This window comes from Pholcus phalangioides, unplaced genomic scaffold (assembly GCF_987345545.1).
Source record: "Pholcus phalangioides strain wild (caught in Gottingen) unplaced genomic scaffold, Ppha-v1.0 ptg000030l_1, whole genome shotgun sequence".
Taxonomy (NCBI): Eukaryota; Metazoa; Arthropoda; class Arachnida; order Araneae; family Pholcidae; genus Pholcus; species Pholcus phalangioides.
The window spans coordinates 1,449,345-1,470,917 of record NW_028301620.1 but is presented as its reverse complement, the minus strand read 5'-3'; the positions used below and the strand labels follow the sequence as shown (position 1 = coordinate 1,470,917).

General features: G+C 39.3%; 1 protein-coding gene and 1 pseudogene across 2 annotated transcripts in view; one reads left to right on the top strand and one right to left on the bottom strand.

Annotated features, from left to right (window-relative positions):
• Positions 1–17,087, top strand: part of LOC149067431 (uncharacterized) — a 48,493-nt gene extending 31,406 nt beyond the window's left edge. For both annotated transcript variants that reach the window (XM_089252744.1, XM_089252745.1), the window contains exons 12-18: positions 3,544–3,744; positions 5,362–5,616; positions 5,753–5,889; positions 8,043–8,145; positions 12,720–12,905; positions 16,610–16,684; positions 16,795–17,087. In XM_089252744.1, coding sequence (XP_089108870.1) covers positions 3,544–3,744; positions 5,362–5,616; positions 5,753–5,889; positions 8,043–8,145; positions 12,720–12,905; positions 16,610–16,684; positions 16,795–16,868 — 1,031 coding nt within the window. In that variant the 3' untranslated portion in view covers positions 16,869–17,087. The remainder of the gene's footprint in view (positions 1–3,543; positions 3,745–5,361; positions 5,617–5,752; positions 5,890–8,042; positions 8,146–12,719; positions 12,906–16,609; positions 16,685–16,794) is intronic.
• A 111-nt stretch (positions 17,088–17,198) lies between these two features.
• LOC149067430 (hexokinase-2 pseudogene) lies at positions 17,199–18,575 on the bottom strand (annotated as a pseudogene).
• Positions 18,576–21,573: the final 2,998 nt, after the last annotated feature.

Here is a 21,573-nt window from a genome sequence, read left to right as displayed (position 1 = left end):
ACTTCACAGAAGTCTATAAATTTAATCATTTGATGCTTGGTCAACATGTTATCTACAAAATAAATATTGTTGCGATATCTCTTGTCTTTCTTGGTGTTGCAATTTGGGTGGCCAGCAGTGTACTTTAGTTTGGGCTTCGGTAACAAGTTTGATTCATCTCTCGACTGTCTGAGTCCGTCGGATAAACCTTTCGATGCCTCTGATGTGGTTAGTGTCGGAATTGATGAATGATATAATATCATCACATACTTTCCGTAGTATTGGGGGAAGGATAGAAGGATGCAAGAGGCAAGTATTCCGGTTAATAATTCCAGTGTATTCGGTAGCTTTAAAGTTTTTCTTACGTAGCACGAATGGTTTTTCCTTTAGAGGCGGATTGTCTTGCTTTTACCCTTTATATCCGACATTGAAAATAATAGAATAAAAGGAAAATTTTAAAATATTAAAATAAAAGCATAAATGTGATGGCAATAACAAATAGTCATCATGTAAATTATTTGGTAGGTCATTTTAGTTCTAATTAAAGAGAAACTTAAAAAACATATAAACAATGTTTTTGAAACAATTAGTTAATTCGAAACAAATTTATTTACCCTGGTACTTTAAAGTACCGTCTGGGTATAAAAAGAGTTAAAGTTCTTCTATATCCAAGTTCTCTCGAATGTCATCAACAATCATAGCCAATAGTAAATTTTCAGGCTGTCCAAAGAACGCATTGGGTTCTACGCTACTGGATCAACAACTTTAAGTAAGTCTCTCTCATCAAATAAATACCACAATTTTTGAACTGCTGGAAAAACATGTTTAGTTCATCATTGAAATACTTGTTCTTTTTCATGTGGAACCACAGAGGCACGTACGATTTCAAGATGAAGGGAACTTCTGGTTCTCAAAAGGACTTGGCTAACTTAAGTATTCCTATAACCTTAGCACTCTATTGGCCGCATTTAGCCATTCAGAATGTAACAGACGACCAGGATCTCGAATTGAAAAATCCCCTGGAAAATTTCCTGGCTTTATTGTTTTGGATATGCCTAATAAATACAGTACTACTCGTCTTTTCTCAGCATCTTTCTGTCTACTTCTAGAAACTAACAATCTACAGATTCATACTCCAACACAGAGAACTTTCACATCCAGTAAGCTGTTATCAAATGGACTCAGAAAAAGATTTTGGCCCTGTAGATGCACCATCTATATCTGTGGTTCCCGACTTCGAGGCGCGAATGCGAGCCGATTCCCCTGTTAAAAAATCTTGCCATAGAGAACAACAGGCCTACAACGGTACAAATATTCAATCATTTTACTTCACTCATAATTTCAAATTTAGATGACTGCACTAAACATTCCCGCACAACAATAAATACGGCTCAGATTGTCAGGTGCACATATTTTGTTCCAGACTCCGTAACGAAGCTGGGCTGGAAGAGATCTCGGCAGCAGGATAAGTTCGATGGCAGAGTCCTGACGTTCATTGATTCACTGCATCATCTATATGCGGAAAAAATATGACGGACAGAAATTTTTTTCGTTGAAATGGAGTAGATCCACGATTCACTGTAGTGGTCTTCCCACGTGCAGTTCACACGTGATCCAGTCAGACTCAGACAGTTGAGGGATATACCTAATATGAGAGATATGCCTAAATTGTTACCGAGACCTCAACTAAAGGATGTGACATGGAGATAGAGATAGCTACATCACCGATCTACGTTATTGTCAAAATCAGTCATGCTTGATTTCTTCCAAAGGTCAGACCACCGAATTCTAGTCAATTGTAATAACTATTTTTCAAATATAGTGTGAATTGCACACGCCTAGTTTGGATGGTTGATTGGGCTGCGTGTGGATGGAACTCGACGTGCAGCCAGCCACCCCCAAGTGATGAATTCTGGGTTGTTTTATTCTGACAAAACGGACGAAAAGCTGCACAATGAAACCAGCAAAAATTTGGTGAATTCCTGTTTTTCGAACACGCTGCGCGACCAATGGACATTGAAATATTAATGATGTTCTAATTTATTTTACTTTATTGGATCATAAAATAAGCGTAACAAACTTTTGCGTGTAATTTCCATAAACTTCAAGTCCGATGCGCGACCGGAAGATATCAACCGATTTTGAAATTTTTTACGTCGTTTTTCTTCTTATTAACGGAGGCAACTTTTCCGCACTGTAGCGATTTGAAAATAAAAATTTCATTTTTTTCGACCCCACCCTAATGGATATGTCGCTGTGTCTTCAAAAAATTCAAATGTTCCACAGCCAATGTTAATCCGCGAATGCGAGACGACCTCCCCACTACTACAACTACTACTACCTAACCGTACATGTACCTCGTACACATTCCTCTACGGAATTTCTAACGAATCGGTACATGCCGGAATGTGTGTTATGAGTGTATATGCGATCCTAACGTATTTATGTTGACGAGTTGCGCTTGTTTCATGTTCATGCTGCCATCTGTCTTTGGCTGAGACACCAGTAAGTTTTCCCGGCACATCCACGGTGTTATGATCACTGTGCTTAAATTGCAATGACGATAGAGCCTGGACGTGCGGTTCATTCTGCATTATCTCGACCTCCCCACTGCTAAGTCTCGCCACAGACAGCAACAGGCCTGCTACGGTACAAATCTGCAATAATTACACTTGACTCATAGTTGACAGATGGCAGCACTACATAACAAGCATTACATAGAAACAAACTTCGCGTTAGGTTCACGACACGTACACGCACATTCAAACATGTACCAATTTGTTAGTTCCGCAGAGCAAAGTGAACAAGGTGCATGTGTGGTCATATATCTCCATCGTCTCTATAGAAATATTAATGGTATAATGAACCTTGCTTCGCCTTCTAACACTGAGAATGTAAATACAACATCCTCAGTTCGGCGCGATTCCCTCGACGAAGTTTGGTGACACACACTTTAAGGTTATTTCCACACTCAACCACAATGTTCTCTGTGATTGTTTATAGACAGTCGCACAACAAAATCAGTGTTTAGTAGTAGTAGCCAATGTTAATCCAGCCTGATTTTCGGAAAACAATGACTTTTCATACAGGCATAATCAGTAATCTGTAATGTAGATCAGTATTTCGTAAAATGGGTGATATATGGTCCCGTGAGGGGTAACGAGGTGGTTTAGGGGTCAGTGTTTCTTGACTTTTTCTGCCTATGGACCATATAATTATTACAGATAATATTTTATTTCGTGACCGAATGGGGGAGGGGGGGGGGAGATAGGCATAAAAGGCTGGGTGGTGCGATGATGATGACGGTGCGAATTTATATTGTTATGAAAATTATGTAAATAGTTTTTATTCACCGTTTATTATGTCATTTTTCGCCCGTGAATAGTCATTATTTTATGAAAAAATTAAAATCAGCGTATTGACAAAAACAGCATAAATTTTATGAAATGTGATGATAATGTTGCGCCTCTCGATATAACGATATTTCTTCTTGGTCCTCAGATTATCGTTATATAGAGGTTTCAGCGATAAGAATTTTCAAAAATATGCATTTGTCTTTTCAAGCAAAGCAGTGTGGACGGTTGGCGATACCTCTCCATGGAGCGATAAACCCCCGTTCCTGCGGAATAAGCACCGCCGTGGGCAGGAGATGCATTTTCACGTGTGACAGAGGATACAAGCTGAAGGGAACGGCCATGCTCAAGTGCGGCAAGAAGCAGGAATGGCTGCGCAAGAGCACTTACCAATTGCCCGTTTGCCAACCGAGTAAGTTCCCCTTCGTAAATTGAACGCCAGATTTAGGTTTAGAAAAATGCAAAACGTAAAAATTACATAATGCAACAAGATATGCGCGAGACAATTTAATTAATATTATTTTTGCTTATAAAATATTCACTAATATCATATTATATTTTTTTTATATGCGGCACCTCATTCTTTTTGAAGGAACATTAGCAGTTGTGTTTTTTATTTGATAGGTGGCGGAAGGGGTTCCAGTTTAATGATGTTTCCCAATATAATACACTCTGTACTGTATAGTTGTTTTCTGAAAGGCATATTTTGTGGTTGATAAAATTTTATTTTTACCTGTTTGTTGGTTATGGGCAAAAGGCAAAGGCACCAATTGAGGCTTAACCAAGAAATGCACCATTTTTTCTTGGTCAATAAGTTAACAAAATACAGACGTTTACAGTCTGAGGTTGACTGAGAATGAGAATATTTCCGTGTGCATAGAGTTTCTGCTACTCAGAAAAAAATTCCTTATACTGTACATGAGGTGTTATGATACTATTTTCCATTCCGCACAGATATCTAAATTCTCTGCGCAGAGAAACAACAGGTCTGTGCAGGTGAAATTAAAGAGAACATTCCACGTATCTACAAAATAAAAAGGATCCTTGGCGAAATGAAATAAAAAAATTATTCAGCTCAGCAAGTTTTTTTTTTCCTCATTTCAGCCACGTTTTCAGCCTACGAAATTCGAGCAATTGACGAGGACCACATAATTTTAGGCCCTCAGATGAGGGCTTTGCCCCCCCCCCTCCTCCGGACGCGGATTTATCACTTTGTGGCCTGTGGGTTATGCAAATTGTTTTGCCGCCATTCATTCACCCATTCTAGTCTAGTTTTCTTGACTACTTTATTCCTCCAAGTTAGCCACCCCTGACTATATATAGCCTGTTTAGCCTTCCTCCTTCCCATTCCGTAAATATGTCTCCGTGTCACCATCTTTCGGTCGTTCACGTGCTTTCACACCCTCTACGTCACTGTTTTGGTCACTCACATGTTTTCCACATTCTCTAGGTTAGTCATCCAACTCGTCTCTATGTTTTTTAAACTCGACACTGTCTCGTTAAAATTCAAAACAAAGAAAAACTTCCCGAATATCAGCAACAAGAAAGTTTTCTTCTTTGAAAGTTCTCTGGATCCGGGTTCTTTAAGGGTTCCGTGGTGTTTGATCATGCGAAACCTCAAAGAAACTGTTACGAAACTCCAGGCTTCCGCGGAACGCTAGTTGGAAACCTACGCCTTATTAACTCATTTTTTTCAAGTTCTTACTTACTCAAGTTCTGTGCTGAGCCGCCCCGCACTGAAGCGTCTTACGCTCGACTATGCATGTGGGGTGCAATAACTGCTGTATGCCTATTTTGTTTGCATAATATCAACTTATGTCTTCTTGCCAAATTTCATTGAAATTTGTCCAGAAGTTCGGTGGATAATCTGTCAAAAAAATTCTTTTAATTTTGCACACCCCAGTGTACTTACTAACGGCGTGGGTCCATCGTTATGACGGAATTATCACCATCGAGAAAGAATTATTGCCATCTATTTGCATATAAGAATGATTACAATAATAGTGTTCATACTATTTTGTGCCCGCAGTAAAAATCACTCCTCACATCACTTGTTCCGACGACATCACTGCTGTGCTGGAAGCCGGATACAATCGCACCTCCATTATAGTGCCAGGACCACAGACTGCCTCGGACGTTCGGGTAATCGAAGTTTCCCCGGACTGGGTCCGAATAGACACGGGTACCGTTTTCTCGGCCGGAGTCACCGAAATCACTTTTACGGCGAGAAGCAGCTCCGACGTCAATCTGACAGCGTCTTGCCTCGTCACAGTCAACGTTGTCGGTAAGTACCAACCTAACGACCGTCAAATCGCAACCCGTTATCCAGGGGCACGCTTATCCATTAAGGTTACTCTCCACGAGTCTCTTCATTTCAAAGTCGATTGTACTCATTACTCATTTTTGTGACAATTTTCCAGATGACGAACCGCCATTGGCGCAATTTTGTCCGCAATCGTTTGCCGTCGAGAGCAACAGCAGCGAAGGTGCGACGGTTCAATGGACTGAACCCATTTTCACAGATAACGTTGGCGTTCAGTCGATCACTTCGAACACGGTGTGTATGGTGTCATTTGCTGTTCATTATTAAATACACCAGGGGTGGCCAACCCTTTTTTCAAGTTGAGCGAAAATCGGAATTATTTTCTATGAGCGTGCCACTTTATGACCATGCGAAGATCATACGTCCTGGTTTCTACGGAATCCCTATGTTCTTGCAAGATTTGCTCGGCTGTCTTATTCTTTTCGTAAAAAAATGTTCAGTTTGTCACTCTTTCGAGTTCTAAATTCTTATTATTTTTGTCATAAATTCGATTATCGCAATTGTGTATAACTGTAGAAGTTCATTCACCTACGCCATGGGGGAGGGGGGCGTAGACACAGGAACCTGAGGAATCAGGGTGATTACCCCCCCCCCCCCACGAAAATTTATAGATATATAATGTAATTGTATTATACAAAATGCATGTTCCTCCATGGACGGTGGACATGCGACGTCGCGCAACTATGCCCAAAGATGAAAAACCGAACAGGAACGCATTGAATAGAAGTCATCACATAACTAACAATTTAAGATGTCTATCATACTAAATATAGGTTTGGCAACCTACAAGACCATAATTTATAAGAAAAGAATTGCTTAAAAGTTGGAGTTGGAGAGAATTTCTTTAATTTTTGAAAAGCGTTCGCGTGCCACTCGTGATACCAAGGCGTGCCACAGGTTGGCCACCCCTGAAATACACCTTAAAAGAGTTTTCAATCATCAAGTTTTAGGAAGAAAATACAGAGTCCTCATAAATAACTTATATAAGTGCCCCTATTGGCCGCAAAAATCAACGAATACGAACTAAATCCGAGATATAGGTAAATGTTGCATCTTAGTTATCGCGGTTACGGTCGCAGCAACAAAATTTCGAAAAATCCGAATGACAAAAACAAACCCAAAGGCCACAACAGGAAAATGCCCAAAGAGGTGTCTGAGAAAAAATATGCCCATGAAAAATATGTACGAAAAAATAAAACCAAAACACAGCACACACACAACCGAAGTAAAAACTAATAACTAATGCTTTATAAAATATTGCCGATAAAAAAAGATTATGGTTGTCTTAAGGCGGATAATCTAAGTATGGATAGCTTCTCGATTTATACTACTACATATGTTATCGTACTTCTCTTTAAACGTGTCAATTGTGTTAGAATTCACGACCCCCGGGGCTAAGCTATTCCATTCATTTGCAACCCTATTAAGGAAAAACTTCCTGCGACACCACAACCTGGAATTGTCTCTTACTAAACGATATTGGGACTCAAACAGAGCGGGGGCCATGTTTGGTGTTTGCATAACTCACGCCCAGTGTGCAAAAAACAAGGATACGCGTAGCTCCTCTCTGCATCCCTTCAACCAAGTCTATGTCCCTCTGTAGGTACGGTATCCAAAACCTTACAGCATATTCCAGTCCATGACGAACTAAGCCTTGGAAAAGAATGGCTTTAGGAGAACACGAAGAGATCTTTTTGAAAATGAAGCTGAGCATTCTAGTCTATTTTTTGACCACCGCTGAACAATGCTCAGAAAGCTTTCCGAAAATCAAGTTAACCAACATCTACGTTTTTCCCTTTCCCAAAAGCCTTAGTCACGTGATCATGGAAGCAAAGGAGGTTGCTAACACATGACTATTCCAATACCCACTTCTATGCATTGCAAAGTGATGAATGTGGCGTTAGAACGGTACCTGTAGCACTGTAAACGTCGGCCCTCATCACAGACAAAGAAGATCTCACCAAGGGTTTGGTGCACTAATCCTTCGGTGAGGGACTTCCTGCGGCAACAATGTGATCTGCATTGGTTGTTTCCACATGTTTCTTTGTCTATGTCTAGCGCCGGCGTTTATCATAATACAGGTACCGTTTGAACGCCATTCATGGTGGTCTATCACTGCACCGATTACTTTACAATGCATAAAAATGAGTTGCGGCTTGAATTTTTCCGAGTTTTGTTTCTGTGACCGCAAGAGCTATGGGTTTTGTCTTTCTTCTTACTCTGAAGCACATACTCTAAAACACCTGTATCTCGAATTTCATCCGCATGCGTCAATTTTTGCGACCGCTAGTGGCTCGTAAATTGGTAAAGTTATTTTATGACGACCCTGTATGATTGAATGTATCCGAATTGAAATTATGTGTTGATGTCTTTAAATCTCTATTCAGAGGCACGGAGATACGTTCCTGCCTGGAGTGTACCTCATAAGGTACTCGGCCTTGGATCGTGCCGGAAACGAGGGAACTTGTGAGTTCGTAGTCAACGTCACCAGTAAGTTCGAAAAATATTAAAGCACTATATCCGATCGATTTCGCCATTATAAACATGGTGTTAAAAAAAAAGAGAAGACGCTTGATAAAAACTTTCTAAAGGACATTCTTTTATGCATTGATTTGTTCAATAATAATATATGGAATTTGTGTGCATGGGGTGGGGCATATGATACAAATATACAAGGATTAAATAGCACGCGCAATAAAATTACGTCACTAATAACAAGTACTAACTCTAACAACAATATAACAGAATGTCTCACACACTAAACAATTCAAATCTATATAATGTATAAAATTATAAAATTCGTAACATCAAATAATGTAAGGCTAACCATGAAAATCAATGGAACGTCTACTCGATATAGGAATATTTATCAAGTGCAACGAGTCAATAAAACATTATTTAAAAACAGCTCCTGTTACATTGCCCCTAAAATACTAAATCTTTTTCATACAATGAACCGCGGGAATATGAGCAGTACGAGCTCAAATTTCAATATTTACTCATTTGAAAAGATGTAAACTATGAAGAAAACATGTAATAAATACAGATGATTGATAACAGTAACGAAATGCTTAACAAATGATGGATAACAGTAACAGAATGTAATACCGATTCACAAATAAGATGGAAAGTGGAGGTACACGTAACTTGACATTAAATAATTCTTTGTGCTACTTTATATTGATATAAAAAAGATAAAAGCTTATTTTAAAAACAACATAAGTTAAAAAAATCCTTGAAAAAAGAATGACTGTTGCCAACAGCCAATAGATTATTTTTGTAGACACCTTGGGGGTCACAGAGCGAATGTTCCTAATCTATGTATTCATGTGTTTCTTTTTGTTTCTGTTTTTGTCTTTTCTATCAGATTGTACTTGTAGCGTTATTGTCAAATAAAAAGAAGAAAGAAAAAAAAAGTACAGTAGAACCTCACTATAACGGACAGCAAAAAAAATTGTAAAATGTTTATTTTATGAGTTTAAAATTCGTTTTAAGTATCTAAATAAGTATCAGCTCGTTTAAAAAGCATTTCCAAGCAAGCGGTTAAACATCGATCGCTGTTTCGTTCTGCGTAAATATGGATACGTTGCATGACTCATATCATTCGCCAACCAGAAAAATTAAGATTAGTACAGTATATACGTATACGTTTTTTTTAATTCATCCTATATTGAAGGCTGTTTTTTATTTGATATATAAATAAACACTCTTTACAACTAACTATTGTACTTTCTTTGAGGTATATCCTGTAGCATTACACTCCTATAAGAATTATTTGCTACAAGTCGGACTTTCGTTATAGCAGGCATCCTTCAGTCCCTATTAGTCCGTTATAACGAGGTCCTACTGTATGAGAAAACTTTGAAGGGAGGTAAAACACACAACACCTGTGGAGAAAAATTTTGCTTTGCTTGGTCGAATGATGCGGGAAAAGAATCTACATAAACTACCAAACCACACATGCCCCTCGTTCGCATTCCTCTGCAGAACTTCTAACGAATTGGTACAGGTTGCAATGTACGTGTACTTGTAAATCCAACGTGATGTTTGTCGCTGCGTAATGCTTGTTATGTGTAGTGCTGCCATCTGCCATCATTTTTCTTAATTATAAGTGAAGTGCGATGATTTATAATTTTACCGTTGTAGGCCTGTTGCTATTTGTGGCGTGACATTTTAAAGGGGAGATCGGCCCGCAATTCGTGCATCGAAGTTGGAAACGATCAAGAAAAACTGCTCAATCGAGCCATAACTTCTACGTACCAGACCAGTGTGTGTGTGTGTGTGTTTCCCAACCTTTTTCCCTTCCCGCACCCCCTTAGACAATACGTTTCTTATATATTAGAAAATTCTGGTTTGTTTTCTGTAATTGATTTCATTAATTATCCAATAATTAATTTCTATGAATTCTTTTACTTATTGTTTAACGTCTCTTCGGCTGTGGCCATAGGCGTACCCAGCGAGGGGCAGAGGTGGCAGTTCCCCTCCCCCCCTCCGCTATACGGGAAACACTACTAGACCAACTCAATCGTGAAAATTCTTTTTTCCCGTAAAATCTCGTTTGTGCCACTACTACGACAACACCGTACAGGTACGTCATGATCATTCATCTGCAGAATTTCCAACAGATTGGTGCGCGCCGGAAAGTCTTGTGTGAGTGATTGATCCTAACACAATAAATGACGTCATAGTTAGAGTTTAAAAGTATTACGGTCAACTCTCGGTTTACGAACTGCAAAAAATGATTCGGCTTACGAACACGCGCAAAACGGACTAAATCCCGAGGGAAGCATATTTCAGAAGTCTGTGATGGCAATTGTTTTTTCAACAGCAGAGTTGGTTCAAGAATAAATTTCATTGCCTCTCCAAATACGACTTCTCTTATCCAGCCCATCGATTTCAACTTTATAAATCTTTAAGAAAAGATGTTTGACGTAGAACGGTCAGTGACTTTTTTAGAACAATTGTATTATCTTAATATAACATATACAGTACTTCTTATTCACAAAGCTCGCGAACAAGTGTGTTTTACAGAACCATGAATTTGTCTTGGAGGACAACGGCTAAATTGTGTTGCAGGTCGAGCTTTTGAGGGCTTTGACATTCAGATTGAAGGTGACCGAATCCAGGCATAGCCCAGGCATCCCTTTCATTCCGTTTACATTTAATTTCTTTCAAATGGTGGTAATTTTTTTGGAGTTTTTCATTGACTACCATTGGTTTTACATTATATGCACAAGAACTGCTATAAAAGTTCATATAGGAGTCCTAAGAAAGTATCAATTCATTCTACATTGATTCCCACGGGAGAAATTGTTTCGGTTTACGAAGACTTTAGGAACGAATTAAGTTCGTAAAACGAGGATTGACTGTAACATCTGTTTCCAAATTGAAAGGGGGAGTGACATATTCTTAAATTTCCGTGTTTATGTAAGTATACTGTTGAAATTGCGCCTGCTCTCTCTGAGGAGAGACTTTTGTCCGGTTCACTGCAAGGTGTGTGTCATCATTCCTGCAAGTATGGACGTGATACCAGAGTGATGCTGGACGGCCAATTTCCGCGATGAAGTGTGGTATTGCAGAATTTAAACGATGACGCTGTGTGGTCGTGTGGGCATCATGAGCATCTAGGTTCGAACCCTGTTGATGGCACTGCAACGGTAGGCTGAAGTTTGTTTTCTGCGGTTTTCCAACATCGAGGTACGAAACCGGGTCGGTGGCCTCCCTTTTGAAGAAGTCTCTATGCAGACAGCAAGCAGACTTTCAACACAATACTTACATAACATGGAAATTCAGTTTAAATATGAACTTTTTTCATATTTTCAGAAGTTAATATTTTAACTTAGTTAATGTTTTCATCATTTTTCACTTTAAAATATGAACGGTAGATGACAGCACCAGTAGAACACAAAACACGCACGCACCCACACACATTCTTACATGAACCAATTCATTAGAAATTCCTCAGATAAATATGTACGAGTTGTATGTACGGTCAAGTAGTAGTAGTAGCATTCGGCACTGCATTTTCGTGCTTATGGATTGGGAAGACTCGATCAATAAATAGCCCTCTTAGATCCCGTGCCAGGGACGGCACCAGGACTGTGCGACCGTTCGGGGTGCCGATATAGAAGGGATACCAATTCTTAGAAGAGGAAAATTATTTATTGACAAAAGAATGTATTGGATGATGATTTTTCCTCGGCCACGATACGTGAAATCTCCAATAGTTTATATAAGTACAATGACGAATGGGTTCTCTCTACCGAGAATCGAACCCAGGACCTCTAGCACACTTGCTGAGTGGAAAAGTTAAGAGGCTGAATGTTTATGCTCAGAAAGTCACGTTACTGGGCGTGTTTTGAGGAAAAAAGACTATTAAACCTTCTCTCTGTGGTATAATGGTCAGTGCGCTTGCCCGGTATGCAAGACGTCCTGGATTCGATTCCCGGTGGTGAGAACGACACTTTTTCCCAAGTTCACCTCGAAATAGATAGGCCAAAGAATAGACATTGTCCGTAACATTCAAACGACGAAAACAAAATGGGTGGAATAGTTTGAACCTGTTCTGGATCCGCTCTCCTCAGAAGCTAAGCAGAATCACACTTTAGATTATGTATCCTTAGCATGTATCCACTCGAATTTTACTTCACAATTCTGTAAAAAATGCGTGTTTTTTCGTTTATTAACAAACAAAACATAGAGAATGATTTGTTTATAAACAAAATCATTCTCTATGTTTCTTGTATGATTGCTGTGTCTCACCGATTCACATTCAACCATGTATCTCTATGACAATAACTCAGCCTCTTTTGAGGTAATGGAAGTAAGGTGCTTTGCATTACAGTCCGGGGTTGTGAGCGGTTCTATCTATCTCTATGACTAATGATGCTATGTGTATATAAGTATGTTGCTCTACCTCTCTTCAAAGTCCTGACCTTGAAGGGTCACGTGGAAAAAAATAATAAGCGTTTATTCCGAAACTACGATGTTAGCAATAAAAAGGGATGTTGGAGATCATGATTTTGAGGCCACGTCGTGATGTTGTGTTTTTTGTTTCTCGGTAGGCCCCGAATGTGGTTATCCCAACGATCCAGCAAACGGCAGAGTGAACTGCAACGACTGGGCTTATGGAAGATTGTGCTCGGCGGAATGCGATGCCGGGTACTTCCTGTACCCTCCCGAACCGTCGGTCTTCTCTTGCGACGACTCCGGCGTTTGGGAACCGACGAATGTCGTCCAAAACTGCATGCGTAAGTGCACTACGTATGTCATCTATTATTTAATTACACAACCCTTGCGATTTTGAAAAATCGAGCATTTCCTACTTCGTTCAACTTCAACTACGTGGGGGAGGGGGGGAGAGAAACTTTATCAAAATCAAAATACTTTTGTAGTTAAAATTACACTTATACAATCATAAAATAATACAGTACTACCATTCAATCCCCTAAAAGTAGCTTCATATTATCTTTAGCTCTATTTCCTAAGAACATCTTGTTACTCTCGGGGAAGCCGGTGGTGGTGGGCTCACCATCCGACACTCATTTTAATTCTAAGCAGTGGGCTTATTCCATAGCAACTCAACCAAGGAGGGTTGCATGACCAACTCAGATTTTCTTTAAATTTGGTACACTCACGGGTCCTGTTGAGGTATGAAAATACTCGAATTTTCATGACCTGCTCCGCACGTTTATGGAACTACATGAATTTAAATTCTACGAAACCATTGAAAAACCCCAAAAAAATGGTTTTGCTCTTTGTTCTTTTTTTTTTTGTGCAGCGGCTGTATTGTTGCAATATAGGAGTGTTAGGTATCTGTGCAAACTGTATTTTCCGTACGTTCAAAATAAAAATATTATATACCTGAAAAAAAAATAGGAAAATCATATCACACCTTGAACTTGAGCTCCAAATTTCTGAACTTCCTACTTTTTTCGAAAGTCAGCCATCATTCTGAAGAAAAAAAGCTTGAAGAAGAGTTTAAATTTTTTCCCTGTTTCAACAATAGTAGTTGTTGAAACTTTCTGGCCTGTAAATTTATTTGTTTCGCTTTTCTTTTTTGGAAATATTTTGGCTTAAAAACTGCTGTTTGAACAGAAAATCGAATTTTGATTTTTCTCAAAGAATTCAAGCAGATAGAGCTTTCTAATTCAGTGGATTTAGAAGAGTGATATGTCGGCTACTCATTAAAAGAGAGTTTGCCTTTGGCTATTGATCGCATAATACGTATGTATAGTATGATTATGGCTTTCACGCATATTCACAAAATTCGATTTTGGCCATTTTGGCAGCTACTTTTCTCAAAAGGGCAAATGGGTAGAGCTTTCTTATTCAATGGATTTAGAAAGCTGATATGTAAACTACTCATTAAAAAAAAGTATGCCTTTGGCTATTGATTGCGTAACTTAATACTTCGATTATGACTTTCAAGCATATTCAAAAAATCCTATTTCCATCATATTCGCAGCCATTATTCTCAAAGAATTTAACTCGTATAAATTTGCTTTGAATACAGTATGAAACAGAAAGAAAAGTCTGTAAATATTGTTTTCCATTTTTTTCCAAATTTCAAATTCTATTTTATTTCCAAAATTAGTAACATAAAAACGCAAATTTCAATGTTTGCCGTCTCGTCTCTAGAGGCCTAAGCCTGTACAGAGCGACTAATTAAAAAAAACTACCTAAAATTGCTTTAAAAATTAATTAGTTTCCAAGGAAATGAAGTATCAAACAGTTTGCATATATTCTCAGATGCATGCCACGAATAAATATTGATTTTATAGGCTTACAATGATTCATTAAATGAAACTTTTCTCGTGTTGACGTAGTTTGCTTGAATAGAGATTAATAGTAGGCCTATACAGTAGAAGTTCTCTATCCCGAAATCAATGAGATCCCTGACTGTCATATCCTTTGTTTAGATCCACTCAAATTGAAAGCTCTATCTGCTTGCCCTCTTTGAGAAAAATGGCTGCCAAAATTCGGTTTTCTGTTAAAGAGCAGTTTTTAAGCCAAAATATTTCCGAAAAAGAAAAGCCAAACAAATAAATTTATAGGCCAGGAAGTTTCAACAAATACTAGTGTTCAAAAAGGAAAATATTAAAACTCTGGTTCTCTTCAAGCTTTTTTCTTCAGAATGATGGCTGACTTTCGAAAAATCAGAAAATTCAGAAATTTGGAGCTCAAGTTCAAGGTGCGATATGACTTTCCCATTTTCTTTTCAGACGTTACAGTATTTTTATTCTGCAATGGTTTCGCAGAACTAAAATTCATGTAGATCTACAAATATGCGGAGTTAGGTCATTGGAAATTCGTATTTTCATACCTCAACAGTACCCGTGCGTGTACCAAATTCAAAGAAAATCCGAGTTGGTCATGCGACTGGCTTTCAATTTTTTTGGTTGGTTGATTTGTTATGGAATGTCGGTTATATAGATTGCCAGTGACCCCCTCCCCCCTTTCTATTGGTAACGTTTTTTCTAATCACTATGACCAGAAGGGGCGCTTCACTCACAATTTGAAATGCAGATAGCATAACAGCATTCATTAACTTCACCTACAACGGGTGTTTAACTTTTTTCGAGTCACGAGCGAGCGCTGTCATCAAAAGAAGAGCACCCTTACGGCAAGTTCGACTACACGCATGCATGGAAATCAGGATGATTTTAATACTTGCAATTTATTAATATTTGTTCAAGCTGTTTAATTAGGAGATTGATCAAGTGCTCTCGAGCACGAAATCGGGCACGAGAATCGAGCATTCTGGGTGCTTCGGGGCGCACCACGTTGAAGATGTCTGACTTACAACATAGGATACGGATGCAGACTATTAGGCACACACACCCACACTTCCGGCACAATCCACGCATTTCTGAAAGGGTAATAAATCGACGGTCCGAGTTTGCACTTGATTTAGAAGTATGTAATCATAATACGTACTTCTACCGTTATGATCACCATGTAATCATAAACGGATACAGGATTCTCGAATGCCGACGATGTGTGTAGTGAACAAGGGGCGGACCACCGCCGCCCTTCTGCCTATACCAATAATACAAATTTCTTACTGAAATGTGGGGGGGGGGGCGATCGCTCCTACCGCCCCCCGCCCCCCTGCATTCACCAATGCGTGTAATAAAAAATGAAAATTGACCATTTCCATGAAACATGAAACCAACCACACAACGCTGAAAACGAAAAAACTTTTTATTCGTGCGACCGATGAATTGCGAATCCTTTTCTTCGATCTTTCCCATTAGAAATAAAAATGTTTGCCGTTGCAGGCAGCTTCCATATTGCGTTTATATAAGAGTCAGCCATGTTAACCAAGCCATCGATAGGTTTTCTATCCAACGTAAAATTATAGACCTGAGAATGTGAACAAGGCAAACCCCCACAATACAAGTGAATGAGAACCAGGCACATTCCCTCAGGTTCTTTTGTCTGCTTTCCCATTACTACTTACAGCGTTGAGTTTACAATTCGGGCCTCTATATCGGCAAATCGGTCAACTACACCTGTCATGTTTTCACTCCAAATGATGCGCGTTGGTTGAATTTAATGAAAATGAGGTGGGGACAGAGCTCCCCCCCCCCAAATTTCGGTCATTTTGGGGTGTACCTTGTTTTTCACATTCTCAGGTCTACAATTGGGGGGGGGGGGGCAGAAGCAAAGGGATGCGGGTGACAAATTTTTTTTAAATTGAGTTGAGTGCTTAAAGAGATTTCCCTCATCCAACATCTGACTACTGGCGGATGGGCAGACCCATTACAGTGCTAGGGCTGCTTTCTAGCGGTCACTAGTTTGACTATTGCATCGCATTTCTAATATTACAATAACTTCGAAGTTGATTTCCTCGAAACTCAGTTTTGATCACTTGCATCCCTTTGCTTCTGACCCCCACGATTACGAAACGTTCTTCTGTTAATCAATGCTCTGGTTTTGTTTCTCGCAGAAGCACTTCCAGCCGTCAATTCATCATGTCCCGATGGATACGAACTCGTGATCTTGCCTGATGATGAAACGTGCGGTAAGTAGTCAGTTAACAGGTATCGTTTTTCTTTTCTCTCGTTGTAGTTTCATATCGATCTAATATACAATGAATGCATTGAAAGCAGAATATTTCCCATATTTGTTTAGTCGAGTGCCCGATCGACTTGCCGTGGTCAGAAGAAGACAGAACGTGCACAAGTTCGCAGGAATACGTCTCTTAGAAAGCGCCGCCGCAATTACGAAGACGAGACATACCGTAACGTAATTTATTAACAATTAATTCCATGGATAATAAGGTTCCTGAAGTACTCGTAGGTTGTGTTATATTTTCAGGGCTCACTTTTATGCATTTTGAACCATTCAAATTCTGCTCCGAAAAGGAAGAGGCAGCAAAACTGAATCAGATTTTTTTGTGTTAATAAAAAAGTTTTGTTAATGAGTTTCTCTGATGTATATTTAATGCAATAACACATTTTCTGAACACAAAGTTACATATAAATCCGAATAAAGTACAAGATTCCGACTCGAGTCAGATCGAATCAAGTGTCTGATCAGTTCGCTTTCTTCGAATCACCCGCAATTCGAGCAGCGACAGCACTTACGAGCGCGGCCCCTCGTCCACTTCCGTCTTGGGACTGCACCAGTTCGAACTTAAACTCCGGTCTCGTCAGCTCCGCGATCTTCTCCTCCATCAGTCTTTTAAAGTGCGGGTGGTGTCGGTATACGGATCCGTCTACGGCGATTACCGTGTGCTGCCGCTCCAGCTTGTTCAAGATGGCTGCGAGCGCGGCCGATACTAGGCTGGCCGCTCTGGCGCTCACCTTCGCGCACACGAGCTTGAGACTCTCGCAATCTTCCTCCGAAGCATTCTTTACACCGATCTCTTGAAGCACGGTCATGGCTTTCACGTAAACATTCTCCGCATCGCTGTCGACGTCGGACACGTACCTGGAACCGAATGCCAACTTCGTCTCTAGACATTCCGTCGACTCGCCGTTCAGCATCACCCCGTCGTTGACCAACTTGAGGATCACCTTCCGCACTACCTCGCCTATGTACATACCAGAGGTCATTTTCTCAAACAGCTGCTTTTTTGGGTTCGCTGATTCAGTGTCGACTTCCTTGTCGAACGTCGTAAGGATGGATTCCAGGCACCCGTCGTTCCCGAACGCTCCGAGTTCGATGTTTATGATGACCTGCCTGGGTTCGTTCATGTCCCCAGTCCAAGTTTCGACGTTGTCTATATTCTCCATGTAACACGCGTTCGTGCCTGTCCCGATGATCAATCCAACCCTACAATCGCGGTACAAGTACGCGCACGAGATTAGAGTACCGGTGGTGTCGTTTAACACGACGATGTGGTCGACTTTCACTCCTCCTCTTTTACGCAGGGCTTGCCTTAGCAGCTGGACCACGTCTTGGCCTATGACGTCGGGACAGGAAAATCCTTTCGTCCACTCGAGCAGTTTCGCGCTTTCTAAGCTCATCTGTTCGCAGGGAAAACTGAACGTGAATCCGAGGTTTAGCTTCTCGTCCGTTAAACCATTCCTCTTGACAAAGTCGGCGATGCATTGAGCCATGAGGTCGAACAAGTTCTCTCCCGAGCCGACTTTCACTGAATCCGGTATCTTGTAAGACTCGCTTTCAACGACGAGCTGCTGCTCTCCGTCGATGGTAACCAACAAAATTCGGAAGTTGGTGCCACCCAAGTCGATTGCCATGAACTTCCCGCGTTCCGAACCGTCAGGCACGTCCCTTACAAAAGTAGGCAACATTTTCAACGTCGCGGTTTCGCATGTTTCAAGTGTCAGGCCTTTCACGAACTCTTGGAGAATCATTTCGCTGATTCGACTTATTTCGGAATTCGATATCTCGAAGCATTTTATAGCATCTTTGACTTCTTCGAGACGGCTATTTGAATTCGCCATTACGTACTTTGTGTGCCGTATTACAATTGGGCTGAGATATTGAGATTCGATGGTCAATTCCTCCGGTCAAATCAACATTTACGAGATACAGAAGCCTTCTAAGTGAGATGACTGGTTAGTTATGTTGATATTTCCCTAAACCGTCTTCATCATGTAAAATCAACAATTCATTTTTCATTATAATTAGAGTTTATGTCCATCTAATAAGAGTAAGTCTTTGCAACAGCTGATAACACCTCTCAGAAACAGAAGGATGACTATATTTCAGTGACACAAGAACGAAGCCAGTAGTCAACTAATGCCAACCATAGTCAGTGGCGTATTTACTGTGGGGGAGGCAAATTTGAGAAATGAGTGGCCAAGAAATGTAATAGAGAGAAGGGCGGCAAAATTTGTATAACCCTAAAATCAATCTGCATCTGCCGAGACAGTCGAGGGGCTAAGTCAGTGAATGAGCAAGAGAGTGACTTAGAGCGTGAGCAACAGTCTGAGCGGTCTTGGGGCGGGGCAACCGGTGCAGTTGAACAGGGCGCCAAATTATAGGGGGGACGCTGAAACGAGTTAAAAAACTTATACAAGTACAAATACAACGCCACAACAGGCAAAATGCCCAACGAGGTGGCTGAGAAAAAGATGCCCATAACAAATATGGATGTCATATATTTCAAAAATACAGCAACCCAATATATACACATAAATATAAAATAATCCTTATATAAGGAATATTTAAAAAAAAATTACTGTGCAAAATGCACATGAAAAATAAGTGATGAGAAAAAAAAAATTCAAGGTTTGAGCCGATGAGCAGCGTGCATATTTTATTGTATAGCGATTTCCGTGAAGATAACAATATAGCTTTTTTATTACACTTTTTAGCTTTTTTCTTCTTTAACCCTCCAGGAGATACTGAGCACTTTCCTTTCTCTTTTGTTGTCCAGGAGCGATGAAAAAAATAAAAATACTTGTGTATTCGCATTATAGGAAGGGGAGGCTCTGCCCTTAGTATATTAAATCATTCGCCTATTTATCCTTTGAAGCGATTATTTTTTAGTAAAAATATCTACTAAACAGTACCGCCCTTATCAGACACGGGGCCAGGTGCGAAAATAATTTCGGGGCTCCCTTAGCCCTGATTTTATATCTTTTGTGGGGTAGGGGAATATCGGGATCTGAAGATTCCTGCATTATACAGGAAAACAACACATCCTATACAGAATATACAGGAGAACGCTGAAAAATATCCATTATTTGAAATATAGGGGCAACTGAAGGCAGGGCAACTGTGTGCATAGTACATTTTTTATATTTCCGTTCTTGGTACGATTGCACATTGTTTTTATTACAGCTATTACTAATTTCCATCACGTTTTCTTAACCCATTAGCTGCCACGATCCCCATTTGGGGATTTTGGAATTTTACACGCTTTACGTTTACAACTTTTTGTGCATATATATAATTTATCCGGCCAAAAATTAAAAAAAAAAATTGGCAGTTAATGGGTTAAGGCTTAAAAAACTTGATTCAGGGGAAAATGCTGTTTTGTTATTTACTGTATGTTTCCTAACCCTATGATTGTATTTTTAGTAATAAGCAATTAAAATATATCTTTATGGTTATTTGTAATGAGCTGCTATTTGAAAAATGGCTGTTTCCCTATTTGGACCGGTCCAATTTAGGGATCTAAACAAAGCTGTCATCTGAGTTTGATACATATTATTATAATTATATTCTAATGCGAATGAGAGGTTTCAATGAAGAGAGAGTGGCACAATTGTTTGATATTTTAAGAAAATTAGTGAACAAACACATATCGAACGATTCACGAGTATTTAACGTTGATGAAAGGGGCTACACCAGTCTAAAAGGAATCCCAGAGGATAATGGGCACAAACGGGGAGCACCAGATTGGCTCAGTCACCAGTGGAGCATTGGGTGTGAACAACACTATTGTACAACAGGATAAGAGCGTATCACAGGAAACTTTTGTGGAATCACTCCAAACGGTTTCACCGCTACCTCAGGCCCCTTTTCGAAGCCACAAAAAGTAACAAGATGCTATGTGGCTAACATTCACTCCATGCAAAGAACAGCTGCAGCAAAACAAATGCAAAAGAAGTTTTTTAAATGTAAGAAGCTGATTTTTTTTTTAAAAACAACAGGAACATTAATGTGAGGAAAAATAAAAAGGCAATCATTGATCACGGTTTCTTCAAAACAGTTTGAAGCTAATGGTTCGTCCTACACGAGAAAATCGAATAAAGCGATGAACTTATTCATTTTCCCTGCTGTGCCTGATATTTCAGCAGTAGATGATGACAAAGATCAAATTGGCAAACCACTGAAAACATGGGCAGACAAAGTGACAACAATCTTATACGTCTTTTGGAATTGATTTTAATTTTAAAATTTGTTTAAATAATCAAGCTAGAAATTTTCTCTCTTCAAAATTCTTACTTTTGAAATTTTAGTTTTTTAATTATTTTTGTTTTTCTTTTTTAATATTTCTGGTGTTTAATTTCCCAATGTCTCTCCTCTTCAATATTTTTTCTCATAAATGTTTCATAATTTTAGCTGTATTTTTTGTGATGCGTTTAGAAAAATCGAACTGGATTTCATAATTTCTTCACGTGTTAATTCTTTTTTTTTTACTTTACAAATATTTTTCCACTTATATATTTTCCATTATTCGTGAACTTTGTGAAAATAATGTATTTTCTTCAAAGCAAAGTTTAAAGGTATTGATTTTAAACTTTTTCAACAACTGGTCCAACTTGAGAAACTAGGGGTCCAAATTAGGAAACTAGTTTCCTAAGTTGGACCTATTTCACTTTTTTGGCTTTCACAACACCGTTCAAATATGAAATGAGACATAGTTTTTAATATAACCTTATTTTTAAACATAAATATAGTACCTAATATCCTACTCAGTTTGGTGATTTTTTGACGAATAGTATAATAGTAATTTAGCAAAATGTGCGAATTGGTCCAATTTAGGCT